The sequence below is a fragment of the Eumetopias jubatus genome, unplaced genomic scaffold (genome assembly GCF_037043125.1).
Source record: "Eumetopias jubatus isolate StellerSeaLion01/CBP00866 unplaced genomic scaffold, mEumJub1_p1.0 scaffold_13, whole genome shotgun sequence".
NCBI lineage: Eukaryota > Metazoa > Chordata > Mammalia > Carnivora > Otariidae > Eumetopias > Eumetopias jubatus.
The window spans coordinates 4,582,504-4,610,184 of NW_028274819.1; the positions used below are offsets into that span (position 1 = coordinate 4,582,504).

Consider the following 27,681-nt stretch of genomic DNA (forward strand, 5'->3'; position numbering starts at 1 on the left):
CCACTGTACATGTGGACCACATTTTGTTTAGCCCTTCATCTGGCAATGGACATATGGGTTGTTTCCACCTTTTGGCTCCTGTGAATAATGTTGCTACGAACACTGGTGTACAAGCATCTCTTCGAGTCCCTGCTTTCGATTCTTTTGGGTAGATATGCCCAGAAGTGGAATTGCTGGATCATGTAGTAAGTCTGTGTTTTAACTTTTTGAGGAACTGCCATACCGTTTTCCACAGTGGCAATACCGTTTTACATTCTCACCAGGAATGCACAATGCCACTTTATTTTGTGTTTTCTGATTATAGTTTTTTTCTTTGCTTCTTTTTGCCTGATACATGTTTTAGGAAATTAGCACCGATGGCAAAGTGGAGGAAGTTGAAAGTGAGATTAGTTAGGAGGCTATCACAAGAGGTGAGAAAGACCTGAACTAAGGCAGGGATGGTGGCCATTAAGAACAAAACAGAGACTTAAGAGATATTTCAGACATATACATTGACTCATTCATTCCACAAATATTTTTAAATTTCTGTGATTTCAGGAATGAGAAAGACTGAGATGAACAAGATAGTCATGGTTGCTGCCTTCTTGGCACTCACGGTCTAAGGGGGAGATGGACATGAGTAAAATAACCATATACATAAAGGTCAGAGTGGAAATGTGGAAAATGTGGCAAAAGAGTTGTAGTGGGTGTGTGTGTGTGGGGGGGGTTGACCAAGTGTGAAAGCCAGGGAAGGCTTCCCTAAGGAGGGGTGTTTGGATGAGGAGAGTTAATCAGGTGGAGGTGGATTGAAAGTGGGTGGCTAAGAATGTTCTAGGCAGAGGAAACAGCACATGAAAAGGCCCTGTGGCAAGAGAGGGAAGGTCAGGGTTCTAGGAACAGAAAGGAGGTCAGTGCCACTGGTGAAATACTGTTTACATTCCAAAATATAGAAAATAATCTAAATGTTCAACGTGAAGAGAATTATTAACTGAATTATGTTGCTGCTATAGAAGGGGACACCTTGCAGTCACTGAAATGGTATATAAATCTATGTATGTGGGAAACATAATATTGATAATAAAAACAAGTTGTTAGAGTGATTACTGATACTGATAAGTAATAAAAACAGACTGAAACAATGTTTAGAATATGATCTTGTTTTTGTTTGTATATAATATGTAATCAAACAACATATGTTTATTTCAGTATGTACAGTTTTAGAGAAATAAATCTGAAATATGTTCACCAAATGAACATTTCTAGGGAGTGAAATTCTGAGTGATTGTAATTTTTTCCTTTTTGCTTATTTACCTCTAAAAACTTTTCTTCAACAAATGTGATTTACTTGTATAAAGATAAAATTACAAAAAAAAAAAAAGACATTTCGAGCCAGACTCAGTAGCTTTGAAAACTCCTTGGGCGTGGGGAAAGAGAGAAAGGTAACTGTCAAAAGGGACTTGGGATTATGTTAGTGGTGGGGCACCGCGGATGCAGAGAGGAGTGGGAGGAGATCACAGGTTAAGGCCGGACACACTGAGGTGGAGGTAGAAATGTCCGACCGGAAGCTGGAAATGTGGTTCTGGAACATAAGAGTGTCACAGCTGCTGAGACAAACGTGCAGTGAAGAGGTCCTTGCATCTCCAGTAAGGAGGTTGTTGACTGCCTTTGAGAGCCAGTGGGGCAGAGAGGAAGGTTGGAGTGCAGTAGGATAGAGGGCAAATGGGTGACGAGGAAGGATAAGCAGCAGATGTGGATAATCCTTCCATGATGTTGGTGGAAGAAGCAAATGAGCATTTTAGGGTAGGAGACAGAGTAGGTTTGGTGACAGAGATTTAAAAATCTTCAACATAAAATTTAAAAAAGCAGAGGGGCAAGAGTGAATCAATCAAACCGATCAGCAAAGTATGTGGAACGAGAGAAGAAATGTGCCCGGCCTGGACCTCAGTGAATAAGCATAGTTTGGGTATAAAATTCTAGATTGTCAGTTTTCCTCTCAGAGCTTTGAAGATATAATTTTTACTATTTCCCATCATTTCTAACAAGAAGTAAGCTGTCAGTCTCGATAACCTGTCTTTTCTCTCTGGGGCTTTTAAGATTTCCTTCTTTCTTTTTTCTTTGTATTTATCTTTTTGGGAGGTGCTTAAATTTCTGAAGTCAGAGGATCCACAACTTTCAGCAGTTCTGGAACACTCACAGGTGTCCTCATTCCACAGCCTCTTCGCTTTTTCTCTTCTGTCCCGTAATGCTGATCTGCCATGTGCTACCCCCTCTAACTACCCACTGTTCCTCTTAACCTCTTTTCTGTGTTTTTAATCTCTTTGTCTTTTTATGATGTGCCTTGATCTAATTTCTTTATCTTTCAGTTTATCCTTTCTCACTTTTAACTTATTCTTAGCCAGATAATACACAGAGTTTTTTAATTTTATTTTTAAGTAATCTCTACACCCAACATGGGGCTCGAATTTACAATCCCAAGGTCAAGAGTCACATGCACCACCAACTGAGCCAGCCAGGCACCTCGACACACACAGTTTTAAAAGCCAAGGAATTATATAAGACTTGTGACAAAGAATGGTAGTTCCCTGACAATTGTCCCTTATTTTCTGATCTCCAGGAATTTTCAGCTCTTTAAACAGAAACTTTTAATATTTGTCTCCACATATGGAAAAATGTCTGTTTTGCGAACTTCTTGGCTTTCAGTTTGGCATAATCTCTTGTTTTTGTACCATGGAAGATGTGGATTTGGCTCTGTTTCCACACACACACACACAAAACACACACACATATTTCCCACACCCAGACATCAGATATATGTGGTTAGATCAGTAGTGTTTATATTTCACAACTAGGAAAACACTACTCACTGCTGGACCTTGATTAATTTCCTTTCCTGCACGTCTTCATCTTTTCCCTTGAGTTAATAGTCGGTACTTAGCTTTCTACGTACAGGACAATAATTTAACCCTAAACTGCCCTCTGGGTGTATAGCTCTCTTCCCATCATGCTCAGACCTGTTACATACTCGGCTGTGTGGTTGGAGGAAGGCTTTCTCACAGCCATTCGCCGGCCCCGCTCTGGACCGTGTGGCTTCCAGGCCCATGGACCTCTCTGACCTTGGACTCTCCCTCTGCGACCACACCAAGGGCTTCCTTTGCTTCCTTCTCAAGTTTGATTCCCTGCTTCCTGGATCCCGCTTGTCTCCTTCATCTGACTCACTGCATCATTTGGTACAGCACATCCTCCAGGAGCGTCCTGAGAGAGGGTGCATGGAGGTCTTCTTCCCAGAACCCCCAGGTCTAAACCTGCCAGAGTCTGTCCTCACACCTAGACGATTATTTTGGATCAGATAGTTGGATTTCCAATCTCAGTTCAACTTCAAATGTTGAATTTTTCTTCAGAATTGTGAAGGTTTTCTGCATTTTCTTCTGGTGTCCAGTGCTGCTATCGAAATTTTGACGTTATTCTTGCTCTTGCTCCGTGTGTGAAACCTGTTTTATTATTTCTGGAGCCTCATAGGATCCTCTCTTTGTTCCCTGGGCTCAGAAACTGGACAGTGTAGTCTTGCTTTGGGACTCTCTCACCTCTTGGCAGCCCTTTAACTCTGCAAACAAGTGCCCATTAGTTCTGAGAAATGTTCTTAAATTATCTTCTGTCCTTCGTTCTCAAAATTCTATCTTTCTAGACCTCTAATTATGTAAATTTTGGACTTAGAAAATGAATCCTGTTTTTCTTTCCCCTATTGTTTTTCTTTCCCTTTTTGGGGGGGGGCAAGGGGTCCTAGTTTTCACATCTTCTGTTAAGAGAATCCTCTCTGTGATTACTTTTTTATTTTCCAGAACATCATTTTTATACTGTGTTTTTTTAAGTATCATTTTCTTGTTTCTTAATCTGTCCAAGGCTGTTGGTGCCCCTACTGCCACCAGTTTCCTTACCCTGGACAGTCGGTTTCTTTAGGCCTCTTTCATGTCAGAAGGTTTCCTGAACTGTCTGCGGATCTCTGGCTGTCTCTCCACTCACATTTAAGAATGAGGCATAAGCTGCCTGGGGACTTGGTGGTGATGACCGAACCATCTACTGGGAAGCCTCACTGTGGGACTCTTTACCTCCGTATTCTCCCTTGAGCTGGTCGGCGTCCCCAGAGAAGGCTTTTCCAATGTGGTGCTAGGATTCTAGGGGCCAAGTAGAAGAAACCTGTGGGTCTCAACAATCACCTTTCCTTCTTTGGTTCATTGTGATAAGCCCGCCCTCGACTGCTTTGCCCCAGAGAGTGATTTCAGGCTCTTGCCACAGTGGTCGGTGGAGAGGAGGTGCTGGAAAGGGGAGGAGCCTGGGGGCCCACTCCCTCCTAATTAGCATTTCAGCCAACTCTCTTCTCATCCCACCCTGCTGCCCTCCACTCCGGAGCAGCCTGGGACCGCTGAGTCCGAGTCTTCAGGGCCGCTTCCTTGCTCTCTGCGGCCCAGGGTTCAGGGTTCTTCAGTCTGCTATCCAGAACTCTCTCCCCTCTGCTTTCCAGCCTCTGAACCTCTGTCACCTCTTCCCACTTCTGTCCACCCCAGTGGTCAGGAAGCCTTAGGAGACACGCTCATATTTCCCCTGGGCTTCAGAGAGGGATGTATCTCCACTTCTTCTATGAAGTAGATTTGTGGGGAGGTTGCCTTTCAAGGATCCATACTCTATGTAGGCGGAAGGGCGATGTCTCTGGTGCAACTCCCACCTTTGGTAGCCCAGACTTTGTCTCCTGCATGAGCAGGCTCGGGGTCACTGGGGACCAGCAGATGCCCCAGGATGACATTTGGCAGCTACAGAACTCTCCCCTCTGGGTTCACAGTTTCTTCTTTATTTCACCTCTGATAATCTCTTCTACTTTCCTCTTGGCTCGACATGCATTTTATAATATTATTTAAAAGAATTAAAACAATAAATACTAAAAAGAATAATGTTTAGGAATTCTCTAACAGTAAGGTTTCTGCAAACATCCAGTCTACCACGTTGCCTGACATGGGCCCTCCTGGCATCACGCAGCACTGTGTAGGAGACATATCCATGTGATGTCCCTAGCTCCGCTGGGCAACCCCTTGTGACTGGTAGGTTAGATGCCACGACTTCCTTTTTATAGCTTAAGACGCTGACTGACACATGACCTCTATCAGGTAGCCCGGGGGCCTGGTGGCTGAGCTGATATCACAAACCTGGATTTGAAGCTCTCTTCAATGACTCATGCTCTCAGGAGGGAACAGCATCTTCTCCAGTCCCAAATGGGAGCTGTGGAGTGGCTGATGAACTCCCAAAACCTCTCTGGGGTGCAGGTTATAGGGAAGATATTGGGAGTCCTCGCCTCAATACTGAATTTTTACGTGAGTTGAGGACAGTGTCTTATCCCTGCCCATGCTGAAAGCACGTAAGCCACAGGCCTCTAAATGCCTCTGCTGTACAGCCCAAGAGCAGGTGTCTTAACAGCCATAAGCACTGACGGTTCTTCAAGGAAAACCCATTCTGTCACCAGGTAATACCTTTGTGGCCTCCAGAATCCCAGGGCACAGTGGACACGTTCGGGGAGAGATTCTGCTAAAAGCTGTTCTGTAGAATCCGAATTCACAAACAACCCTTTTATTATAAGAGAGTATGATAGCAGTCATTTCGTACGTGTGTTTCTTCCCCCATTCGTCTCTTCCTCCACACGTCGACAGGGAGTGGAAGTAAGAGCAAACCCAGACCAAGTTCAGCCTCCAGGCCCCATCCGTTTTCACTCGTAGTCAAGGTCTGGCCAGGAAGAGAACTCCGCTTCAGTCGTGTGGGTGGATTGGGACCGGTGATGGCGGATGGCTTCTGCCTGCCAACTGGGGGTGCTCCTGGGGGGGTGTCAGTGGGCACAGAGGGGCAGGAGGTGATGGAGAGCAATGGACAGTATTTTAACTGGTTTCTCTTTCTCCTCTGTTAGTCACTGGAAAGCATCATCCCAGGTGTTCTAGTTTTCGTAAAAAAGGAGTCAGAATCATCTAAATAAAAGTTGTGCCGAACTGCAGCATGCGGGCCGGCTCTCTTCCTGCGCGTGTGCTCCCGTCGCCGGCTCACTGTGCCGCCCGCACCTTTGACACGCTGTGTTATGCTTCACAGGTACTGCGATTGCTTTGCCAGTGGGGACTTTTGCAACAACTGCAATTGTAATAATTGTTGTAACAATCTACATCACGCAGTCCAACGGTTCAAGGCCATTAAGGTAACGATTCTTTCACTAAGTACATGCATTCTAAGAGTGTTTAAAAGTGCTTGAGATACGGGGCGCCTGGGGGGCTCAGTCGGGTAAGCATCTGACTCTTGGTTTCGGCTCAGTTCACGATCTCAGGGTCGTGAGATTGAGCCCCGTGTCAGGCTCTGCACGCAGCGGGGAGTCTGCTTGAGGTTCTCCCTCTCCCTCTGCCCCTCCCCCTGCTCACGCTTTCTCTCGCTCTCTCTTTTGCTTTCCCTCTATTTTTTTTAAATTAACGTATAATGAATTATTTGTTTCAGGGGTACAGGTCTGTGATTCATCAGTCTTACACCACACCCAGCGCTCACCACAACACAGAGCCTCCCCACTGTCCATCACCCAGCCACCCCATCTCCCCACCCGCCTCCCCTCCAGCAACCCTCAGTTTGTTTCCTAAGATTAAGAGTTTCTTATGGTTTGTCTCCCTCTCTGGTTTCATTTTGTTTCATTTTTTCCTCTCTTCCCCTATGACCCTCTGTCTTGTTTCTCAAATTCCACGTATCAGTGAGATCATATGATAATTGTCTTTCTCTGATTGATTTATTTCGCTTAGCGTAATACCCTCTAGTTCCATCCACATCATTGCACATGGCAAGATTTCATCCTTTCTGATGGCTGAGTCATATTCCATTGTACGTATATACCACATCTTCTTTATCCAGTCATCTGTCGGTGGACATCTGGGCTCTTTCCACAGTTTGGCTATTGTGGACATTGCTGCTGATAACATTGGGGTGCAAATGCCCCTTCGGATCCCTACATTTGTATCTTTGGGGTAAATACCCAGTAGTGCAATTGCTGGGTCGTAGGGTAGCTCTATTTTCAACTTTTTGAGGAAACTCTGTACTGTTTTCCAGAATGGCTGCACCAGCTTGCATTCCCATTTCTCTCTCTCTCTCTAAAAATAAATAAATCTTTAAAAAAAAACAAAACACTTCAGATATTCACAAAACTATCTCCAGAGACTCCCAACCAATTTCAATATTGGGAAAACGCAAAGTGTTGAGGAGTACGATGAATAGGACTCTGTTCCTGAAGGTGGAGTGTTGACCCTTGACCAGAGCTGTCAGGAGTGTGGCAGCCAGAGAAAGATCTTTATTCTCCGCCGCGTGGGATGGCTTCAGCGGTGCAGCTCTGTTGGAAGGTTCTGATTTAAGAACGTACAAATATCCACTTTGTCTTGACATGGGGTTTAGAGATTTGGGTCTCATCGTGTAGCAGATAATCCTGAGCTTGTAGAGTGTCGTCTGAGAGGTGTAGAAAGTCCTCTGGTCAGAGGACGGGGCGGAGGCGCTGAGCCATGACATGTGTCTAACCTCCGGGTGAGGGGAGAACCTGGACTTTCCTCAAGGGGCCAGCGGCAGCTCGGGCAGCCCCGTACCTGCTAAAGGCTACATGCAGGAGCTTGCACTTTTCACCCCTACCTGTAGGCGCGAAACATCATCAGAGGAGGGAGGACAGGTAGGTGTGGGGCTGCTAGCCTGCTCTGGGGGCATACTTGGTGCCCCCAGGTTACGAAAGGAAACCAAGGGCCTTCACATGTATAAACTTGAGACTGTCAGGCTGTGTCATGGGTTGGTCTGTTTTGTTTCTACAGTAATTTAATTCCCCTCTTGAATTATAGATAAATCACTTGAAAATATGTTACCCATTTTGATACAGCCAGAGCCATGGGACGAAAGAAAATTTTAATGCCTCTAAACATTAGTAGTGTGGGATTTTCTTTAGGATTAAAGGGTATTTCCTACAATTACAAGCATATAAAGTTTTCATTTAAAAGTGTTGGAATTTTCAAGCATTGCTGGTAGGAACATAAGTTGGTATAACTACTTGGGAAAATTGTTTGGCAATAGTTTTTTTTTTAATTTATTTTTAGGGAGAGAGAGAAAGCACAAGCAGGGGGAGTGGCAGGCAGAGGGAGAAGCAGGCTCCTCGCTGAGCAGGGAGCCCGATGTGGGACTCAATCCCAGGACCCTGATATCATGACCTGAGCCAAAGGCAGACGCTTAACTGACTGAGCCACCAGGGATGCCAGGCATCCCTGGCAATAGTTTCTAAAGCTGAACCTTTGTAGGTGCTGTGACCCAGCAGTTTCATTCCTAAAAACAGAAACAACAGAAATGAGTGTACGTGTCCACTGCAGACGCACACAGCGGCCCCAGCCTGGAAGGAACCCTGTGCCTGTCAGGGGTAGAGGTCTGTCATAACGGTGGAATACTACGCACCGGTGAAGAAGAAAGCATGGCCACCAAGCGCTCCTCACGGCTGAGTCTTGCGGGCGCCGTGCTGGTGAAGGCAGCGGGCATCACAGGGCATGCTGCAGGGGCCCAGAACAGTGGGAGCAGTCAAGTCAGCACGGTGGTTCCCACTGGGGTGTGTTGGTGGGGAGGGGTCCTGGGGAGCCTCTGGGGGCTGGACTACCCTCCAACCTGACGGGGGTGTAATCCCCCCCAGGGCACACACATGCTCCATTCATCACGCTCCCCCTGTGGGTGGTGCCCTCCCTGTCCCTCACCCTCCATGAGAATAAGAACATGCAAACAGGGCAGGCTCGCTCCAGGCCGCTGCTGTCCGAAGGACCTTCTGCAGCGATGGGAGTTGTCGTGGCGTTGGGCACAGACCCTAGCTGTTTCCCTGTGTGGAGAGAGCAGAGCGCAGGTGCTCCGGTCACTTTCATGTCACTCAAATTGCATCGAATCACTTTGTTAATAAAAATATATACGCATCTGTCTTTCTAGATAGATAGTAGAAAGATAGGCAAACAGAGTTAAACAAGCCAGGATAAAAAGCTGAGCGTGTTGTGTGAGCAAGACATGGCCTGGTGCTTGAGCCTCTGGGCTGGGCGTGAGCATGGGGACCGGGGGTCCTATCCGTCACTGGCCATTTATTACTTCACCTCTTGGCCTCGGTTTCTTCATCTGTGAGACAGAAACAACAATGGTATTCACCCCCCAAGGCTGCTGTGAGGCTTGAGGGAGAGAGTGCACCTAGATCACATGTGGGGCACGGTCAGTGTTTAACACACGCCAGCTGTTAGCAGAGCACCACAACCTCAGCTGTCCCAGGAAAGAGCACACAGAAATGCTGGAAAGGAAATAGGGCCCCACAGACACGATCATTTTCTTTGCATCTTTAACATTCGGTTATTTTACAATAAATACGTGTGACTTTGAAACTCAGAAAAAAAAGAGCAATACCTTTAAGGGTGTAAATGAATTAAACTGAAACAGGAAGGGGACTCACTTTCTTAACTATGGAAGGACACACTGCCTCGTGTGGCTCTTCCTTTTTTATTATTTAAATTCAATTAATTACCATATAATTTATTATTGGTTTCAGAGGTACAATTCAGTGATTCATCACTTGCGTGTAACACCCAGTGCTCAGTGCCTCTCCTGCCCTCCTTAATGCCCGTCACCCAGTTACCCCAGCCCCCCACTTGCCCCCCTCCAGCAGCCCTCAGGGTGATTCCTAGAGTGAAGAGTCTCTTGTGGCCTGTCTCCCTCTCCGATTTCATTTTATCTTTCCCTCCCTTCCTCTATGATCCTCTGCTTTGTTTCTTAAAATCCACATATGAGTGAGATCATATGATCATTGTCTTTCTCTGACTGACTTATTTCTCTTAGCATAATACCCTCTAGTTCCATTCATGTCGTTGCAGATGGTAAGACGTCATCCTTTTTGATGGTTGTGTAATATTTCGTTGTGTCCTGTGGCTCTTCCTAAAGTAACAGATGGATTAACACGGCCCACAAGTGAGATACCATTCACAGAACATTATTTTTACATAATAAAGTACATTTTGATGGAGTTTTGTGTTTTTTGTCTTAGGCATGTCTTGAGAGAAACCCAGAAGCTTTCCAACCAAAAATCGGGAAAGGAAAGTTGGGAGATGTGAAGCCTCGACATAACAAAGGCTGTAACTGCCGGCGCTCAGGCTGCCTCAAGAATTACTGTGAGTGCTACGAGGTGAGCCATCCCCCCGGGGCCCTGGGCTCAGGGAGAGAAGCCGGGGCTCCTTCGCTTCGGGAGTCCTCCGTGAGCCCACGGTGAGCGCACAGCAGAGGCTCCCGCCACGTGGCCCTGCCCTCTCTGTGGCAGCAGGTCAGGGGCTCCCAGGGGTGCAGAGCCTTGTCCCCAGGCTGGTGCTCAGAGACCAGAGCGGACCGCGAGCCTTGGCTGCCGGGCAGAGCACACCGCGGGGCGCAGCAGGTCCCGGGCCTCGGTGTCTGCCTCTTTCTCCCGGACTGACTCATGGAGCGAGTGCAGGGGCTCGGGCTCTGGCTCTCTCCCTTCATCTTCCCGCTCCTCTCTTGGTGTTGCAGGAAAGGGTGGGAGAGAGCAAAGAGCCCGCAGGCCCCAGCAGTGAAGCAGCCGGGGAAACCCTTACTTGAAAGGCCCTCCTTTGGTTTGCTTGCGGTCTTTGGGGGGTACCTGTGAATTTTATTTGTAAAAGGTTGTCCCACATGGTCAGGCTTGAGAAGAGTCCTTGTGATTCCGGGGACACACGCTGGAAGCTCTGAGTAAGCAGGCCCAGCCATCCCCCAGCTAGGATTTTGAAAATGCGGTCAAAACTAGTGCAGAGATACAGAATTCAAGCAGTGAGTGCCTCCCCCGCCACCCCCAGTGGAGCGGTTTCTCACAGCATCTCTGCCTGCTCTTCACCCACTTTCCAGAGGCTGAGCCTCTGCCAGGCAGCCGCCCACGTGAGGTGCAGATGTTCTGTAGTCTCCAGAGTAGACTAGAAATCCTGAAAAGCCTCTTGCTCAAAACACCCAGTGGGGCGTAAAACACAATAGATACCCTTTGATGCGCATCTCTGAGCTGAAGAGAAAGGAGGGGCACCCCTAGCAGTTGAGACAAAGAGGGAGCCATGGCTGTCAGCAGGGCCAGCTTCCAGACAGCCCCGCGGCCGGCGTGTGCGACGGGGTGCGCCCCGGCTTGCCAGGCATGCTGCCTTGTGCCAAGAGGTCAAGTCCGCGCACAAGCAGGCGGCAAGGGCCTCCCCTGGGACAGCCACGCAAGGCTGGCCCTCGGCGGGTTTCAGACCCCCCCCCGCCACAGCCGCACGTCCCCTGCAACAGTGGAGGCAGCAGGACACAGGCCTCGGAGGCGCTGCGGGCTCGGTTCCAGAGCACCCCCATAAAGCAAATACCGCATTCAAGCCGGTCCGGTGCAGGTATGCTTACACTGCACGATGGGGTGCAGTGCGTGAAGTCTAAAACACAACGCACGTACCTTGGTTAAAAATGCTGATCTTCCTCTGAGCTCTTAGTCGCCATCACGGGGCACAGCTCACCGGAGCAAACATAAGGATCATGAAAAGTTTGAAATATTGAGAGTATTACCAAAATGAGACACAGAGACACAAAGTGAGCAAAGGCCATTGGAAAACCTGTGTCGACAGGCTTGTTGGACGCAGGGTGGCCACAAACCCCCCATGTGCGAAAACGCAGTATCTGCGAAGCGCAGTTGGGGGGGGGGTGAGCTGAGAGCTGTGGGCTGGGGCTCTAGGACCTGCGATCTAGTCAGGGGCAGCGCTCCGACCCCCTCTTTCTGCTCGGGACTCACGCCCGCACTCACACGCCAGTCTCCCAAACCCCTCCCCGGGTTTGTGTGAAAATTGCAGATCACACACACACACACACACACACACACACACACACGTGTGCAAAGAGTTATATAAGGTCCAAATAGAATGTGTTGTTTTTTGATGAATTATAGGGCAGTCTAATTTTATTGAAGCATTTTATGTTACCAGGCCAAAATTATGTGTTCTTCTATTTGCAAATGCATTGGTTGCAAAAATTATGAAGAAAGCCCAGAACGGAAAACCCTAATGAACATGCCCAACTATATGGAAATTGGAGAGTTTGAAGGCAACCATCATTTGTCACCAGCTAAATTCTCAGGACTACCAAAATTCAGACAAGATAGGTAGGTACTGTGAACCAGCCGTCTGAAGAGGGGAACCAGGTTAATTTGAGGAGAGTTAGTCTATACGCTGGAAAGAAAGTGGGTGCGTCTATGAGGGGGTGCGAGGGATGGGGAGGGGGTGACGGCTCTCCTGCTGGACCAGCCCGAGATCCCACCCTGTGCTTCCGTGGGGCCCCCACTGCCGAGACCGCTCTGTCCAGTCTGTCCTCACGGACAGAGTTACCCGCGTTGTGTACAAGCAGACGGCCCCACAGGGACCGCCGACAGGCAGCGAGGGCATGATCTCTAGACCGCGGGTACCTGACCCACTGCTTACCATGCGAGGTGGCAGCCCGCCTACCCTGCGCGCTCCTTCTTAAAGGGGCGGTGGATCTCCCACTAGGTGGATATCATCCCATTGAACTACGTTGAGGCCATGTTATAATCTCAAAGGTTGAGGGATAATTTTACTCTATATTGGACTAGATTTATCCATTTAAAAAAAATGCCTTTCAATTCGATGTCATGGGTGATATCATGATAGAGTACCAGATATCATGTATTCACATACTTTTGAAAAGCCAAGTTCATGCTTATTTGGTCAGAGACATCAGAAGTACTCATCACTGTGAGCTGCCGAGGTCTTTATCAGTAAAAATTGACCAAACACGGCTTCATGGCCCGTGAAAAGCTGAGCAAAGATGTTCTCTCCCGGCTCCGGGGCACGGTGTGTCCCACCGAATGTGACGGAGGCTCTGCATGTTGGAGTCTGGCCTCAAAATGTCAGGACTCTTCCTGACCTAAGGGCTGCCCTGTTTCTTCATCTTCAACAAAAGTCATTGTGTGTTGTCTGCATAGAGAGATTTTAACCAATCCCAATTCCTATGTCTGTTTTCATCATCCAGCACTTGTCAGTACTTTAGGAAGTTTTCCTAAATTTCTGCAGTTTGAGCACTGTGTGGGCGGCCGTCTAGCAAAGCTTGCCCCTCGAGCTCAGGGGGGTATGGCCGGTCTTGTACGATAGGGTACTGCTGACTTTCAAAACCTCGTCCAGGGCTCCAACGGGCATTCGGAGGGGAGGCCGTGCCGATAGTGCTCCTCCAAGGGGGCGAGTCCTCAGAGCCGTTGGCATCCTGGAGCTTCAGGTGCCCCTGGGGGACGTGGGGCTTCCCTGAGCGCACGCATTGTGCACAGAGCTGGGAGCAGGCTGCATGGCGCATCTCTAGGGCCTCGCCTTATCTGAGATCCCTGCCTCTACCCCTGCCCAGCCCCCGGGCTGGACGCTGTCGCCCCGGTGCCTCTGAATGTTACGGTGGATCTACTTCGGAGACTCTTTAGAATCTGCCATGAGAGGGGAGTCAAGAAGCAGATGGGTTGCCTCTAAAAGCAATGCTGCATATTGTCAGGGTTTCCAATATTAGGAAGATAACAGTTAGATTTTACTGGGGACATTCTTCAAAATACCCTGATGAGGACGTCCCCTCAAATCTATAAGGTATTTAAAATGTGGTGCCAAGGACGGTGGCCTGTAACTGCTCTGTTTCTGCCAGGCGCTCTTCCTCATGCATCTCCTGGGAGGTGGTGGAGGCCACATGCGCCTGCCTGCTGGCTCGGGGCGAACAGGCCGAGAAGGAGCGCTGCTCGGAGTGCTTGGCGGAGCAGGTGATCTTGGAGGAATTCGGGAGGTGCCTGTCACAGATTCTCCGTATTGAGTTTAAATCCAAAGGGTTGAAAATTGAGTAGAGTTACCGTGTAGTGAAGTCAGAATGCACATAGATTTTGTTTCAGTATTCTGAGGGAAAGAAATCTGTAGTTTAGAAAGGTTGTTTGAGGAACACAAGGCCGGGTCTGCGTCACCGGCGGTGTCCCTAAGGTCGGGCTTTCCCTCTGCATCAGGGTGCCGGGGGATTTACTCAGAGCGGGTGAGGGTCTTGGCGATCACAACCCCCCTTTTTGAGGAAGTGCAGGGCACAACTAACCATTGCTGTCTGGCCCTGGGGAGAGAGCGTTGAGCCCTGTGACCCTGGGAGAACCGTCTGCACACACGCACAGTGATGGAGGGTGTGAGCGGGCTCTGGAGGAATAACAGTCCCTCCCCACTGACTTCACCCTGTCTTGGAAATTTTCCTCTGGAGGCTCCTCTGCCTAAAAAGCCATAATGATTTTTCACTAAAATGATTTTAAAAGAAATTCTCCAGATGGCTGCTAACATACAACTTAAAATCTCCAGAGAAGTACCAAATACCTGGAGGAATTCCCAAGTGTAAACGTTTTCCCAGAGTCACACAAATTCTCCGTCTCCCCTAGGGCCACTGGGATACACAGGCAGCCAGCTCGTGGTTATGACTGAAAATGATCTAGTTTCTTATGTGTTTTCATTTGAATGTGGAAAAGCTCTATTGTCCAATTAAATTCTCCCTAATTATTGTTCTAATATTTTTATTGTTTGTTAAAATAACTAGTTTGCAGAAACCAGCAGGTAAGATTAGTTGTTAAGTTGACTCTCTTTTGGTTCTACTGGAAAAGCAAAGAGGATTAAAAATTTTAAATGTCTTCCATTGTTGTAATTAACTTAGTAACTGAAAACATATTCGTCATGTTTCTGTGTTTACGAATAGCCTTGGCCCTTTAGAGACCGTGTAGAAAGCTCACTTGCGAGCACAGCAGCATGGAGCCCAGAGGCCGCGGGCATTTCTCAAGAGCTGTATTTGGAACAGCAAGTTCTGATGGGGAACCATGGAGGGGGAGAAAAATAATTCTTCACCATTTTAATCCCCCCTTGGCTCCTTCGGATAGAGATACGGGGTGGCAAGCCGGAGGCAGAGACCAGCACTGGGCGGTGGTGGGGCTCTGCCCAGGCTGGGTGCCCCGTTGCCGGGGCGCTTCCAGTCCCATGTGCACCTGCTGGAGGAGCCCCGTCCACATCACCCTTGGGGCTGGGAGGGTCCTGAAATAGGGCTTCATGACCCCTTCCTGGGGGGCGGCCTTCCCTCTGCGTCTCTCCTGAGTGCTGCCAATGGTCTGCAGACCACACAGGTAACTTAAAATTTTCTAGGAGCCACATTTTAAAAAAAGCGAAAGGAGGGCGCCTGGGTGGCTCAGATGGTTAAGCGTCTGCCTTCGGCTCAGGTCATGATCCCAGGGTCCTGGGATCGAGTCCCGCATCGGGCTCCCTGCTCCTTGGGAGCCTGCTTCTCCCTCTGCTTCTCTCTCTCTCCCTCTGTCTCTCATGAATAACTAAATAAAATCTTTAAAAAAAAAAAGCGAAAGGAGTAGGTGAAATTTATTTTAATTATCCTTTATCTACTGTGATTTCAACATGTAATCAAAATAAAAATGAGATATTTCGCATTCTTTTGTATGTACCAAATCTTTGGAATCCAGCGTGCGTTTTACACTCACATACGCACACCAGGCATGTTGCAGGGGCTCAGGAGCCACAGGGCACAGGTGTGGAGGGGGAGCAAAGGGAACTCTGTTCTCCAGAACTATTCTGAGCCAGGAGCTGCCCCGAAAGGCCCTGAAACCAGTGTGACCCACCTGCAGAGCCTGGAGAATGGCCTGGCGAAGGAGGAAGGTGAGCACCTGCCCTGGGGTCGGGGACCCGGCCTGACCCAGGAGCTGCCTGGAGCCCAGGTTCATGTGGGGCAAGGGACCTATGGTGTGGGGCCAAGAGACTTGGGCTGCAGCCAGGGATACCGAGCTGAAACCTGAACATTAGGGAAAGGGCACGACCCCTGGAGAGTTTCTCGCCAGGGAGAATTTAGTAAGCCCATACTTTTAGAAAATTTAGGCTTTTAGAAAATTCAGTGTGAGAAGTGAAAGCAAAGTAGAGCTGTGTATCAAGCCAGTGTAATGCCCAGAGGTGACAGCTACCTAGGATGACGAAAAAGATATAGAATTGTCTCTTTTGTTGCTGGTAAAGAACCAGTGCCATTTTAAAACTATATAAAAATAAACATGGCATGTCTTTACTGCGAGACTATCTGTTGGGTTTTCGGTGGCGGGGTTGGTTTTGTTTTTCCCCAAATGCAGCTTAGCTTAAACCTTGCCTTTTCAAGAATCTGAGAAAAAGTCATAGCAAATGACATGCTGAAAGAAAGCTGTTTCTCCCCTCCGAACACTTTGACACCACACATGTGGCATTTCCCCTCCACCAATCAATTCTCCATTTCTCTGGACAACAACTGGGTGTCCTGTTAGTACTCCATTCAATTCTGACACTAACTGCCTGGAGTTAGTGTCGGATTATCCAGGTGAAGGGCTCAGTCCCCACCAGACTGCCCCCGACCTCAGAGGCCAGTTGCAAGTACTGGGTCCCCAGGTGAACCCACACACTTCTGTCTGACTTGGCTGCAACTGGAGGTTCCCAGGACCCCCACTTCGGGTCTGAGAATTTGCTATAACTGCTCACAGAACTCAGGGAAACACTTAACTTACTATTACCAATTTATTATAAAGGATATTAAAGGATAATAGGAACAGCCGGATGAAGAAGTGCACAGGGCAAGGTTCGGGAGCGCACTCTGTCCCTGGGAAGCTGGGGGCCCCCACCGTCCTGGCAGGGGGCAGTCACCAACCCAGAGACTCCGAACCCTGTATTGTTGGGATTTGTATGGAGGTGTCCTGTCATAGGCATAATCAAGTATCAACTCAATCTCCAGCCCCTCTCCGCTCCCTGGATCATGTGGCTGGGTCTTCCTGGTGACCAGCCCCCAACCAGGAGCCCACCCAGAGTCACCTCATTAGAACAAACGACACTCCAGCCAAGAAATTACAAGGGTTTTAGGAGCTCTGTCAGGAACAAGTGCACAGACCAAATACATATTTCTAGGTTACACATGCTGAAATTTTCTCAGTTAACCATGAGCTTGTACACAATACAGAAAACATGGGAACCTATGAAACATCCTGAAGAGAGAACCTTCTGTTGCCTGGAAAACATCAGCAGGAACCTGTCTGTAGTCCTTCTCTTGGCTCAGAAGCTCTTCATCCCTTTACAAAACCCTACATTAATTACCTGAAGTTCTACCGAATTCCAGTAGGGATGCAGCGTAAAACCACAATAGACGAGTTACTGTATGAGCTAGGCTAGAACACTGGTTTAGCAAATGGAAGATGGAAGTTTCTTATAAAGATGGTGCCCAGGGAATCACTTTGGGGAAAAGAAGAACCACCGGAGGGGAAGGGAGCTCTCCCTACAAAGGCCCTGGGCGCAGGTGGGCAGAGGTGAAGTGGGACACCAGCATCGTGCTGTTGGTGTTCTGGAGTTTGGCCCTTCCCTGATAACCTATGATGTGGAGCATCTTTTCATGTGCTTGCTTGCCTTCTGTGTATCTTTTTTGGTGAAGTGTCTGTCCAGGTCTTTTGCCCATCTTTTAATTGGGTTGTTCATTTTCCTACTGCTGAGTTTTAAGAGTCCTTTGTATATTTTGGATAACAGTCCTTTATCAGATATGTATTTTGCAAATACTTTCTCTACAAGTGGCTTGTCTTCTCATTCTCTCAATAGTGGCTTTTGCAGAGCAGAAGTCTTAAATTTTAATGAAGTCCAGCTCATTCAGTTGTTCTTTTATGGATCATGATTTTGGTGTTTTATCTAAAAAGTCACTGCCATGTTCAAAGTCACCTAGATTTTCTATGTTATCTTATAGGAGCTTTATAGTGTTGCATTTTATATTTGTGTAGATGGTCTACTTTGAGTTGATTTTTGTGAAGTGTGTAAGCTCTGTGTCTGGATTCCTCTTTTTTTTTTTTTTTGCATGTGTATGTCCAGCTGTTCAGCAGCATTTCTTGAAAAAACTATTTTTGCTCCAGTGTGTTGTCTTTGCTCCTTTGTCAAAGATCAGTTATAATAGTATTAATGTGAGTCTATTTCTGGGCTCTCTGTTCCATTCCACTGACCTATTTGTCTGTTCTTTTGCCAATACCACACTGTCCTGATGATAGCTTTGTGCTAAGTCTTAAAATCAGATAGTTGTCAGTCCTTCAACTTTGTTCTTTTTCTTCAATGTTGTGTTGGATATTCTAGGTCTTTTGCCTCTCCGTATAAACTTTGGAATCTGTTTTTGGATGCCCACAAAATAACTTTAAGAGATTTTAATTGGAATTGAATTGATTCTATAGATCAAGTTTGGACATCTTGAAAATGGACATCTTGAAAATATTGAGTCTTCTTATCCATGAACATGGAAGATTTCTCCAATTACTTAGCTCTTCTTTGATTTCTGTCATCGGAGTTTGTAGTTTTCCCCATATAGATCTTGTACAGATTTTGTTAGATTTGTACCTATGTATTTCATTTTTGGGGTGCTACCATAAATGGTATATTTTTAATTTCAAACTTCAGTTCATTGGTGTTATACAGGAAGCAATTAACTTCTTTTTTTAAGATTTATTATTAGAGAGAGAGCAGGGGGGAGGAGCCAAGGGAGAGAGAGAATCTCAAGCAGACTCCCCACTGAGTGTGGAGCCCGACTTGGGGCTTGCTCTCACGACCTTGAGGTCATGACCTGAACTGAAACCAAGAGTCGATCACCCAACCGACTGAACCACGCAGGCACCTGTAAAACCAATTAATTTTTGTTTATTAACCTTGTATCCTGCAACCTTGCTATGATTGCTTTTTAGTTCCAGGGGTTATTATTGTTGATTTTCTGGCTTCCTACATAGACAGTCATGTCATCTGCAAACAAAGATTTTTATTTCTTCCTTCCCAATCTGTATGCCTTTTTAGTTCCTTGTCTTCTTGCATTCGCTAGGACTTCAAATAAAATGTCCCCAACAATGAGAGGGGACATCCTTGCTTTGTTCCTGGTCTTAGCAGGAAAGCTTTTGGTTTCTTATTATTAAGTATGATGTTAGCTGTAGGGTTTTTTGGTAGATGTTCTATGTCAAGCTGAGGAAGCTCCCCTCTATTCCTAGTTTGCTGAAAATTATCATAAATAGGTGTTAGATTTTGCCAAATGCTTTTTCTATATCTACTGATATGATCACTCCCCCTGCTTGTGTTCCCTCTCTTGCTGTGTCTCTCTCTGTCACATAAATAAATAAAATCTTTAAAAATTTTTTTTAACTTATTTATTTGAGAGAGAGACGGATAGTGATAGTGACTGTTGAGTTTTGAGAGTCCTTTATATGCTTCAGAGAAACATATCCTTGGTGGGATATCCCTTGATGGGACATGTGATTTGCAGTTTTCTCCCAGTGCTTAGCTTGTCTTTTCTTCCTCTTCCTCTTCCTGGGTAAGAACTGCATTAATCCGTATACAGAGTTGGAGAGAGTCAGCCTCCTTACTCTGTTGAGAAGACAAAAAGAAAACCCAGAACTCACCACTGTATCATCCTTGGGTCCCGAGGTCTGCCCTCTTCTTGACCTTTCAGAGTCTTACGCTTGCTTTATACAAAATGTCCAGGGTTGTACTTAGCACGAGGATCAGGGAGAATTACATCCACTGTCTTCCTGAAAGCAGAAATCAGCAACCTTTTCTTTAAAAGTTGGATCAGAGGTGGTCAAGCTCTCTGCTTTCTAGAGCCATCTCAGTTTGTTTCATGGATAAAATAGGGTAAAATCCAGAAAAATGGAGCACAGAATCACTTGTTTTGCAGTGAATTAAAAACAAAAGTTCATAGGCTGCACGTTAGAGTAATCAGCTTCGATCCTTCGCGTCTTTCTGAGACTGCCCCTGCACTAGGACTTCCTTAGCCCCCCCACAACTCTCCCCTTCCTCCTCCAGGGGCCTCAAGAGCAAGACTCTGTCCCCCTTAGATTCTGGGCAGACACGGTGGGTGGGGGGGGGCTCCCCGTCCTCGGCCCGAGATTGTAGAAGGAGGGTTTTGATGTCTGTCAGCTTTTGTGCCCACGCATTCATGGCATGGAGACAGCTGCCTCCTCAAGGAGGGAAATAACCTCGACATTCTCCTTCCTCTACGCCTCAGCTGGTCATCTGGGTGTTTGTCAGGACTGTCTGTAAGTTCTTCACTTCCCCTTGTGGCTGGCCAACTTTCTCTCTTGAAAATACTGCCCTTGTCGGCAACTGATTGACCCAGCATGGCTGTAGCCAGTTCCAACCGCCTTCTCCCCAGGGAGTAAGTGTCCTCCCTAGAGGCCCCCTGAGGACCATCAGTCCATCCAGCAGGATGTTGGGCGACCAAGGGCACCACGACCTCTCTCAGTCCCTCATGTCCCTTCTCTGGGGAAGAGCCGAGGTGTGGTCCCTGACCAGCTGCCGCAGTGGGCCCTTGTTGGGAGCGCGAGTCCTGGGCACCCAGCTCTCCCGAACCAGACACCCTGAAGAGGGGCTGGGGAGCCGTGTTCTGACGAGGCCCGCCCAAGTCGGAGAGAATTAAAGGGGATTCAGTGTGAAGGAGGGAAAAGGAGGCTGGTGAGGGCCCGGGGGTCCGGCGTGGTGCTGCGCTCCCGCCCTGAGCTGGGAGACGGTAACCTGAGTCTGAGAAGGGCGTGGGCGGGGAGGGAGGAGCCGATGGACTCGTGGAACCAAATGGAAGCTGCAGGAGCCTCGGAGCCCGGCTGCATGGCTTCACGTCTGGGGAATGGCCGGCTTCACACAGAGTGGGGAGGGCCGCCAGGGCTCTGGTCCCTGCCATCGGGGCTTGGATAACTGGCCGGGCAGCACGTCATTCCGTGGCACTTCTCCCGCTCGGCGGCACCCTGGGGCAGTCACCCGGGGCAGCGGGAAGGACACGGTGGGCCTCCAGACTCTGCGTGCCGCGGTCTGCGGGCCACCGGGCCGCCCCCCGCCCCCCAGGGGTGCTGATGTGGACCAGGGGTCAGAACCACTGCTGGCGGGCCAGCCTCCGGAAGGTGCCCCTCCTCCACCTCGGACCTGCTCCAGCAAAGGCTGAAAAGCCCCGAGTTCCATTCGATGCAACAGGAGGGCTTGGCCTCTTGGCCGGTTTGCTCTCTGGATCTTCGGGTGTGATCTTGTTTCTGCTCTGCCGAGTCAGTGGTGCCATCCCCCCGGGCAGCACCCACTTAGCACACCTCTCCTGGCCTACAGGATCGCTGAGATTCTGGGACACTCGGCTCTCCGCCCGGCCACACGGGTTGTACCGCTGCCTCTGTCAACCCCCACGTGGCCCTGGGCCTGCCCGCCCGCTGGGTCCTTCCCCCTCGCTTCTCACCTTCACAAGCACCTCGTAGCTCCCTTAGCTCCCCCGGCTACTGTGTTGAGAGCTGCTTGAGGGTTTCTGCTTTCATCCCTCTCAAGTACCAGCCCCCTGCACACGGGGCTTCTCTCCATCCCGTTTTGCTTGTGTCAGGAACGGTAACGGACTCCCCGGCGTGGTTGCGTTTGACTCACTGACGACTGAGTTACCGACCGCAGACGGCGTCTCAGACCTGCTCTGCAGGGTGGGACGTGGCTTTAAAACTTTCGTCTGCTGCACACGATTATAATCAGTCTTTATCTGTTACCACGCACGGTGGGGGGGGGGGGTGGTGGTGACAGACAGACACACAAAAGGAAAGGACAACCGAAAGCCATTGCTATTTTTTATTTTGCTGCTCAAAAGAATGACAAAAGGGGGGAAAAGTCTTAACAACAAAACCCTAACGACACAGCATGAGAGCCGAGGGGGCAGGACTAGTCACTCTACGTAAGTTGGCACAAGATTTTCCATCGGGTCCAAGTTTGACCGGAGGCGACACGGCACCGAGGAGCAAGCCCAAGAGCGTGGTCAGGCTTGCTCCTGGTCCTCTGCGGAGACCGCGGCCAGCAGCTCAGGCACGTATTCCAGGGCCCCGGCCTCTGCAATGAAGAGGCGCACTTAGCGGAGCCCTAACGCCTGTACCAGGGACAGTGACAGCCCAGTATGCAGGTTAGAGCGTCGGAGCGCATCCTCCGGGGGGGGGGGGGTCCCAGGATCGGCCCCGAAATCGAGTGCAACACTTTCTATGTCTCACCTCTTGATGATTCAAGCCTCCCACTTACCATGTGTTTGAAACTATCAAGTAGAATTCCTGTTTGAGTAATAAAAATTGGTATCTCCGAGGGAAAGAAGTTCCATCTTACAAAATTCGAAACAGAGCAAACTAAAAACCAAGAAGTCCCTGGGAGAGTCGATCTGCTCCTTGCAGGAAAAGTCGCCAGCAAGATTCCCCCCGGCAGAGAGCTCGCTGCAGACTCGGCGGGGCTCCAACAGAGCAAACTTGCTTATGGGCTTTGAGATTTCTAAGCCCTCCCCCACAGTCTCCCGTCCCATGGATGGCTCCAAGGAAGAACCACAGGCCTTTGACCTCGTCCCTCCCACACCCTCCTGAGCCCTTCAACCAAGGCAGCGGGTCCAGCCAGCAAAGTGCATGGATCAAAACAGACCCCAAGAATTAGTCTCAACTCCGCCAAACTCACAACAAAATTGTAAAGTGCAAAACTTGACAAACAGATGTGTCTCCTGGAGAATCCAAGCACCCCCTCCCCCGCAGCGCCCCCCCTCCCCCAGCCCGTCCCGGTCTCCCTGTGCTTGGCTCCCAGGGCACTGCGGCCTCTGTCCAAATGGCCCTCTGTTGCCCGGATGACAAGCAGAGGTGCTGGGCAGAAACAGGCCCACAGGGCGGCCTCACCTTCTCTGGTATCCACGGAAGATACCAGCTCTAGGATGGAGACTGTTGAGACGGGCATGCAGCCTGCTCTGCAGGAAGGCTGCATAAGCAAACACTGGAATCTGAGATATGGGTTAGTTGACCATGCTTACAAGACATGGCATAAGACGGCCTACGAGCAGCTGTAGCCCTGGGATGTCTGGCACTTGTTACCCTGCCAGGAAGTGTGGCTCCAAGCCGAGGGAGTGGGACGGAGGCCCTCTCTCTCCCTGGTTCCCCTGCGGCTCTGATGACCCTTTCCAGGGCCAGTGTTGGGGCCAGCAGCAGCCCCGGCCCCTAGGCAGCTCTCCCACCCAACAGCGGTGACTTGAGGAATGGGAGTGGATGGCTGGTTACTTCCCAGGAGAATTCTACAGAATCCTTTTTGACAGGCTTTTCATGTGGGCAGAGTTCAAAGAGGTGGAATTTAAAATTGGTAATATTTCACGTACCTTTGAGATGCAAGAAAGTCAGAAACTCGATTATCATGCGCAGGGCAGCCTTCTCGGACAGCGGCCTGGCAAAGCCCCCTAGAAAACAGAATCGGCGTCTACCACCTGCCGCGCGGCTCTGGATCTCACAGCTCCCTCTGTGGAGGGCTGGGCATCTGGAAGCCAGTGGACTGGCCGTGACCCCTCCCCAGGGCCTTGCTTAGCACAGCGGGGTGTGGGGGAGTGTCTGGTCAAGGCCAAACTCTTCTGAGGCCTTGAGTGACTCTGCCTCCGTGGCCACCCTGGGCCCCGACGCTGGGTCTTGGGCTTGTACTTCTGGCAGATGGCAGAGGGGCCCAGGCCAGGCTCAGGTTGGGGGGCGGGGCAGGAGCCTGACACCCCACCGCCACGTGTGCCCAGGAGGTGGTGGGCAGCGAAGTGAGCCAGTGCTCTCACCTGGCCTTGCTTCGTCTTCAGGTGGGAGTTCCCGCTTGCCCGTGAGGCTAGGCTTCTCCTGAAATGATCTGTGGTTGTCAATGGCTTCTGTTTGCAAATGAATTGAGAGGAAAGCACCTGACCGGCCTTGTTACTATAGTTAGACCCTCCCCACTCCCAAAGAAGGACACACAGGTTGCTGCTAATCAAAGCACGCACGACCTGACTGTAAAAATCAAGTCACAGTAGGGAACATTCTCTGCGGAACCACGACTCGTGCCAGGGCCAGAGAAGTGGCCAGTCCCACAGGTGCTGGGACTCTGCCAGAGGAAGGAGCACCCCCAACCCCCCCGCAGTCAGGAGGGGAGCGAAGGGGAGCACGGCGCTCGGCAGAGCTGGCCAGGCCCCGGGGAGTACGGGCGTCACGGGGGTCGCAGAGGCGCTGGCGTCTGAGCTGGGTGCCTCACGGGGAGACCACAGGAGCTTGGGGTCCTATGTCCCTGAAAACAGGGGGCCGCCGAAGAGTGGAAGTTCAGACCTATTTTTCAAAGACCTCTCTGGCAGCTGTGGGAGGCGGACTGGAGCCAGCCAGCCAGAGACAGACGGAGACAGCGGGAGAGAGGGGGAGGGGAAGGGAGGCAGGCGGAGGAGGGGCGGGGGGGGGCGTTAAGTGGTTGTGTGTGCACCTGCGTGTGCGTGTGCGTGTGCTCACGCCTGTGTTGGCCACGAGGACGTGGTCAGGGTGGCTCAGGGCTTGTGGCTGCTCGCCTGTGGGGGGCCGGCATCTGCAAGGCTAGGCAAAAGAGCACCGACTCCTCTCCCCAAGCCGGAGTTCGGGGCCCGGCACTCAGGACAAGAAGGCCCGAGAACCTTGCCCCACGGCTCGAGTGCGGGCACACTCCCGCCGTCCGCGGCGGCTGCTGGACAGTGTCCCGCACTGACGAACACTGGTGCCTGGTAAAGCGCACTGACGACCTCGTCTAGATGGACAGCCTCTGCAGATCCAGCTTGACGGAGACAGAAATCTGATAGTAAAAAAGAGCTTGTTTTCTGACTCAAGATTCCTATCTTCTTGATGAATATACCTTCACTATTCCAAAGTAACATGAGTAAGTATCTTTGCTGAAGGGTTCCTTCTTTCTTTTGGGCCAGAAGCACAGAGATGAGATGCCTTCTGAGTGATAGATCTCAGGGTTACAAAGGGCTCGGGAAAACGTGTGCCCTTTGAGCCCATCTGTCCCTCCTGGGGACAGGCGAGACCACTCCACTCCCAGTGACAGACAGAAGTGTGTGGGGGCCTGCCCTTGCCTTTGACCTGAGACCAGAGCACCCAGAGGCCCTGCCTGTGGCCCCGGCTTGTCTTTGTCATCTCTCTCTCTGCCTGTGTTTCTCAAAGCACCCTCCAGGTGATCAGATAGACCACCATCTGCAGCAGGAGAAAAGGCTGTACTCAAATGTGGGATTAAGAATAGTCCCTGGGCTGAACAATACCGTTCCCCCCAGATTACGCTGGTGAGAATGGAATATGACCTACATGTTTGCCTCCTTTCCTGGTGCAGAAAGCAGTACATAAATAGGGGAGGTTTTGTTTTGTTTTAAGGTTGATGGCTGTCCCCAAACCAACCACGCCTGCAAATTTGAAAGCTACGAGCGTGTAAGCGATTGGAGGGGAAAGTAAAAGGTCTCCCCTTGTCCCCTCCTTTAGGATAATTAAAATCTGAAGATGCCAAGACAGACAGAGGACGAGCAGGAAGCAGAGTGCGGGCAAGGAGCGGCGAGGGGGAGGCATCCACGCACACAGTCTGCGGGGTCCCAGAGCTGTCCCCTTCAGGGCCTGGGTCACCTGGAGGCATAACCTGTCTGCACACCGTCTCCCCATTTCCTGCTGCCTCCTGCCCCTACTAAAAATTCCACAGCTGGTCTGCCTGCCACTGCCAGCCCGGGGAACCTCTGGGTCCACTGGGTTCTCTGCATCATGAAAGCACTAAAGTCACACTGTGTCCAGACAGTGTCAAATCAAGGACAGGGCACCAAGTATTAGACCACCCACAGGCTGCAAGGTCTGGGACTTGATGGCTACAGGTGAAACCACACACTCCGGTTCTGCACGCAAGCGCACACGCCCCGGCCCCACCAGGCTACACGTTCCAGCTGGTAGATTCATGGCACAGAGTTAAGGCCCAGGGTGGCCTGGAACCCTGATGGACTATTACAAGTCGGCAAAAGTGTCCTCCCATTCCACGCCGCCCAGATTTGAACTTCTGAAGCCGAGAAAGTGGTAATGAGGCCGACTGTGGGCCGCAGGCCCCTTCTGGAAACATCCCAGGACTCGGATCAACTGACCCGTGTCCGCATAAGGCTCCTGGTGAGGGCTGTGGGCACCTCCTGCTGCTCCATGGGGTCAGATGCAAGTCCCTGCCTGCAGCCCCGGCCCCAGACTCGGTCATGCCCAATGAGACCGTCACAGGTTCGTCACCTGACCCCACCAGCCCACGTGCTGCAGGCCCTTCCTACCCTAGGCATTTGGGTCATTCGGTAATAATCTAAGTCCTGCTCTGTGCCGCACAGGTGCCTGAGCAAGGAAGAGCGAGGTGAGGAGGAGGGACAGGTGGGCGTCAGGGGACCCAGGAATTTGCCCATTTGCGGCAAGTGAGGGAGAAAGGGCGCGGGAAAGGGCGCCACCTACCGATGTGGCAAGTATTTGAATCCACTGATCCCTAACCTCCGTGGAAACCCATCCTGCCTCAAGCGCCCCCCATTGCCCTTGATGTGACGAAACCTGGAATATCCGTGTATTGGAACAGGGACTGGCCACACAAATGCCAGAAAGAGCAGGATTCACACAAATGCTCCAGTCAGCCTTACAAGAGCGGGGTCTGCTCTGAGGGGCCGACGTGTCACTTACGTGGACCAAGAAGGTAGCCAGCACTGTTCAGGGTCCAGCCTCTCTTTTCCTTCACCTTAAATGGGAGAAAAGGGTCATGCCGGGTACAGGCTCGGGGGCTCAAAGACGCCTCAAAGGCAGCTTCTGTTTGCACAGCCCACTAAGGTGGTCTGGGAAGCTGCAGCCCACTTCAGATACTCACATAATTTACATCACAAAAGCACTTTATTTTTTTTACCCTGTCCCATAACAGCCATGTGATGCAAACCCTTAAAGCAAGATGGACAGGAAAGGAAGCTTGCCAGGCTTTCCAGGCATGACGTGGGCATTTGAATAATGCATACACTTCTGGGGCTGCAAGAAATTCCAGCTTTGCCCCCAAATAAGCTATATTCGACATGAAAACAGGACTGCTTGCTTTTCCAAAGAATTCACTCTAGAGCCACAACCCTCAAACACATGGGGCATCTGCTTGCTGCTAAGTCATGTTGAGGACACACGTCGTTGAGGGCACCTGTGGGTAGCAGGGCTCCCGCCCGGGGTAACTCATCTAGAGAGCTAAGTACAGGAGCCTCCAGATTCTCCTGGTTTATAGCCAGGAGCTGGTTTGCGCGCACCCTCCGCGGGTCCACGTCTGTGCGGCTGCCCCCCTTAGTCGGGCACACGCGCCCCGCACTCACCGGTGACCCGAGCCCCGGGGTGGCCGAAAGGGCCGTGGCGAGGAGCAGCCAGGCGACGAGGAGGACGCAGCCGCCGGGCATCTGCAAGGGAAGGTGCGGAGCGGGCGTGGGGTGGCCGGCGGGTCCCCGGGCGCACGTCGGGCGGAGCCTCGGACGCCGCTGCCGGGGGCTGGGGCGGCGGCAGGGGCCAGGCGACGCCGACCGAGTGCCGTACGACGCCTCCCGCGGCCGAGCCGGGGCTGGGAGCGAGGGGCCCCGGGATCGTCCAGCGGCGGGCGGCGCGGAGCAGGGGGAGGAAGGGGTCCGCCTCCCGCTGGGGCCCCCAAGGCGCGCCGTACCTTGAGCGGCGGCGGGTCTCGGGGCGGCGGGGGTCCCGGAGTGGCGGCGCGTCCGGGGCGGCGGGGCTCCCGAGGTGGCGGCGGGTCCGGGCGTCCGGGCGGGTCCGTTGGGTCTGGCCGGGCCGGGGCGCTCAGCACATGACGGGGGCCTCAGGACCACGGGGAGGAA

The 27,681-nt window shown here is 50.6% G+C and overlaps 2 protein-coding genes across 4 annotated transcripts in view; one reads left to right on the forward strand and one right to left on the reverse strand.

The window, feature by feature from the left end:
• TESMIN (testis expressed metallothionein like protein) overlaps positions 1 to 13,888 on the forward strand; it is a 38,631-nt gene extending 24,743 nt beyond the window's left edge. The window contains exons 7-11 of one of the 3 annotated variants that reach the window (XM_088017890.1): positions 6,097 to 6,199; positions 10,061 to 10,202; positions 10,334 to 10,352; positions 11,975 to 12,166; positions 13,696 to 13,888. In XM_088017890.1, coding sequence (XP_087874016.1) covers positions 6,097 to 6,199; positions 10,061 to 10,202; positions 10,334 to 10,352; positions 11,975 to 12,166; positions 13,696 to 13,888 — 649 coding nt within the window. Of the gene's footprint in view, positions 1 to 6,096; positions 6,200 to 10,060; positions 10,268 to 10,333; positions 10,353 to 11,974; positions 12,167 to 13,695 lie in introns of all 3 variants that reach the window. The other 2 variants (XM_088017889.1, XM_028117919.1) reach the window with 2 other exon arrangements.
• A 7,955-nt stretch (positions 13,889 to 21,843) lies between these two features.
• GAL (galanin and GMAP prepropeptide) lies at positions 21,844 to 27,255 on the reverse strand. Its single transcript, XM_028117868.2, has 5 exons — positions 27,175 to 27,255; positions 26,516 to 26,570; positions 23,632 to 23,718; positions 23,197 to 23,274; positions 21,844 to 21,914 (listed from the first exon to the last, which is right to left on the reverse strand). The coding sequence occupies exons 1-5, from the start codon at positions 27,253 to 27,255 to the stop codon at positions 21,844 to 21,846; spliced, it is 372 nt and encodes a 123-aa protein (XP_027973669.1).
• Positions 27,256 to 27,681: the final 426 nt, after the last annotated feature.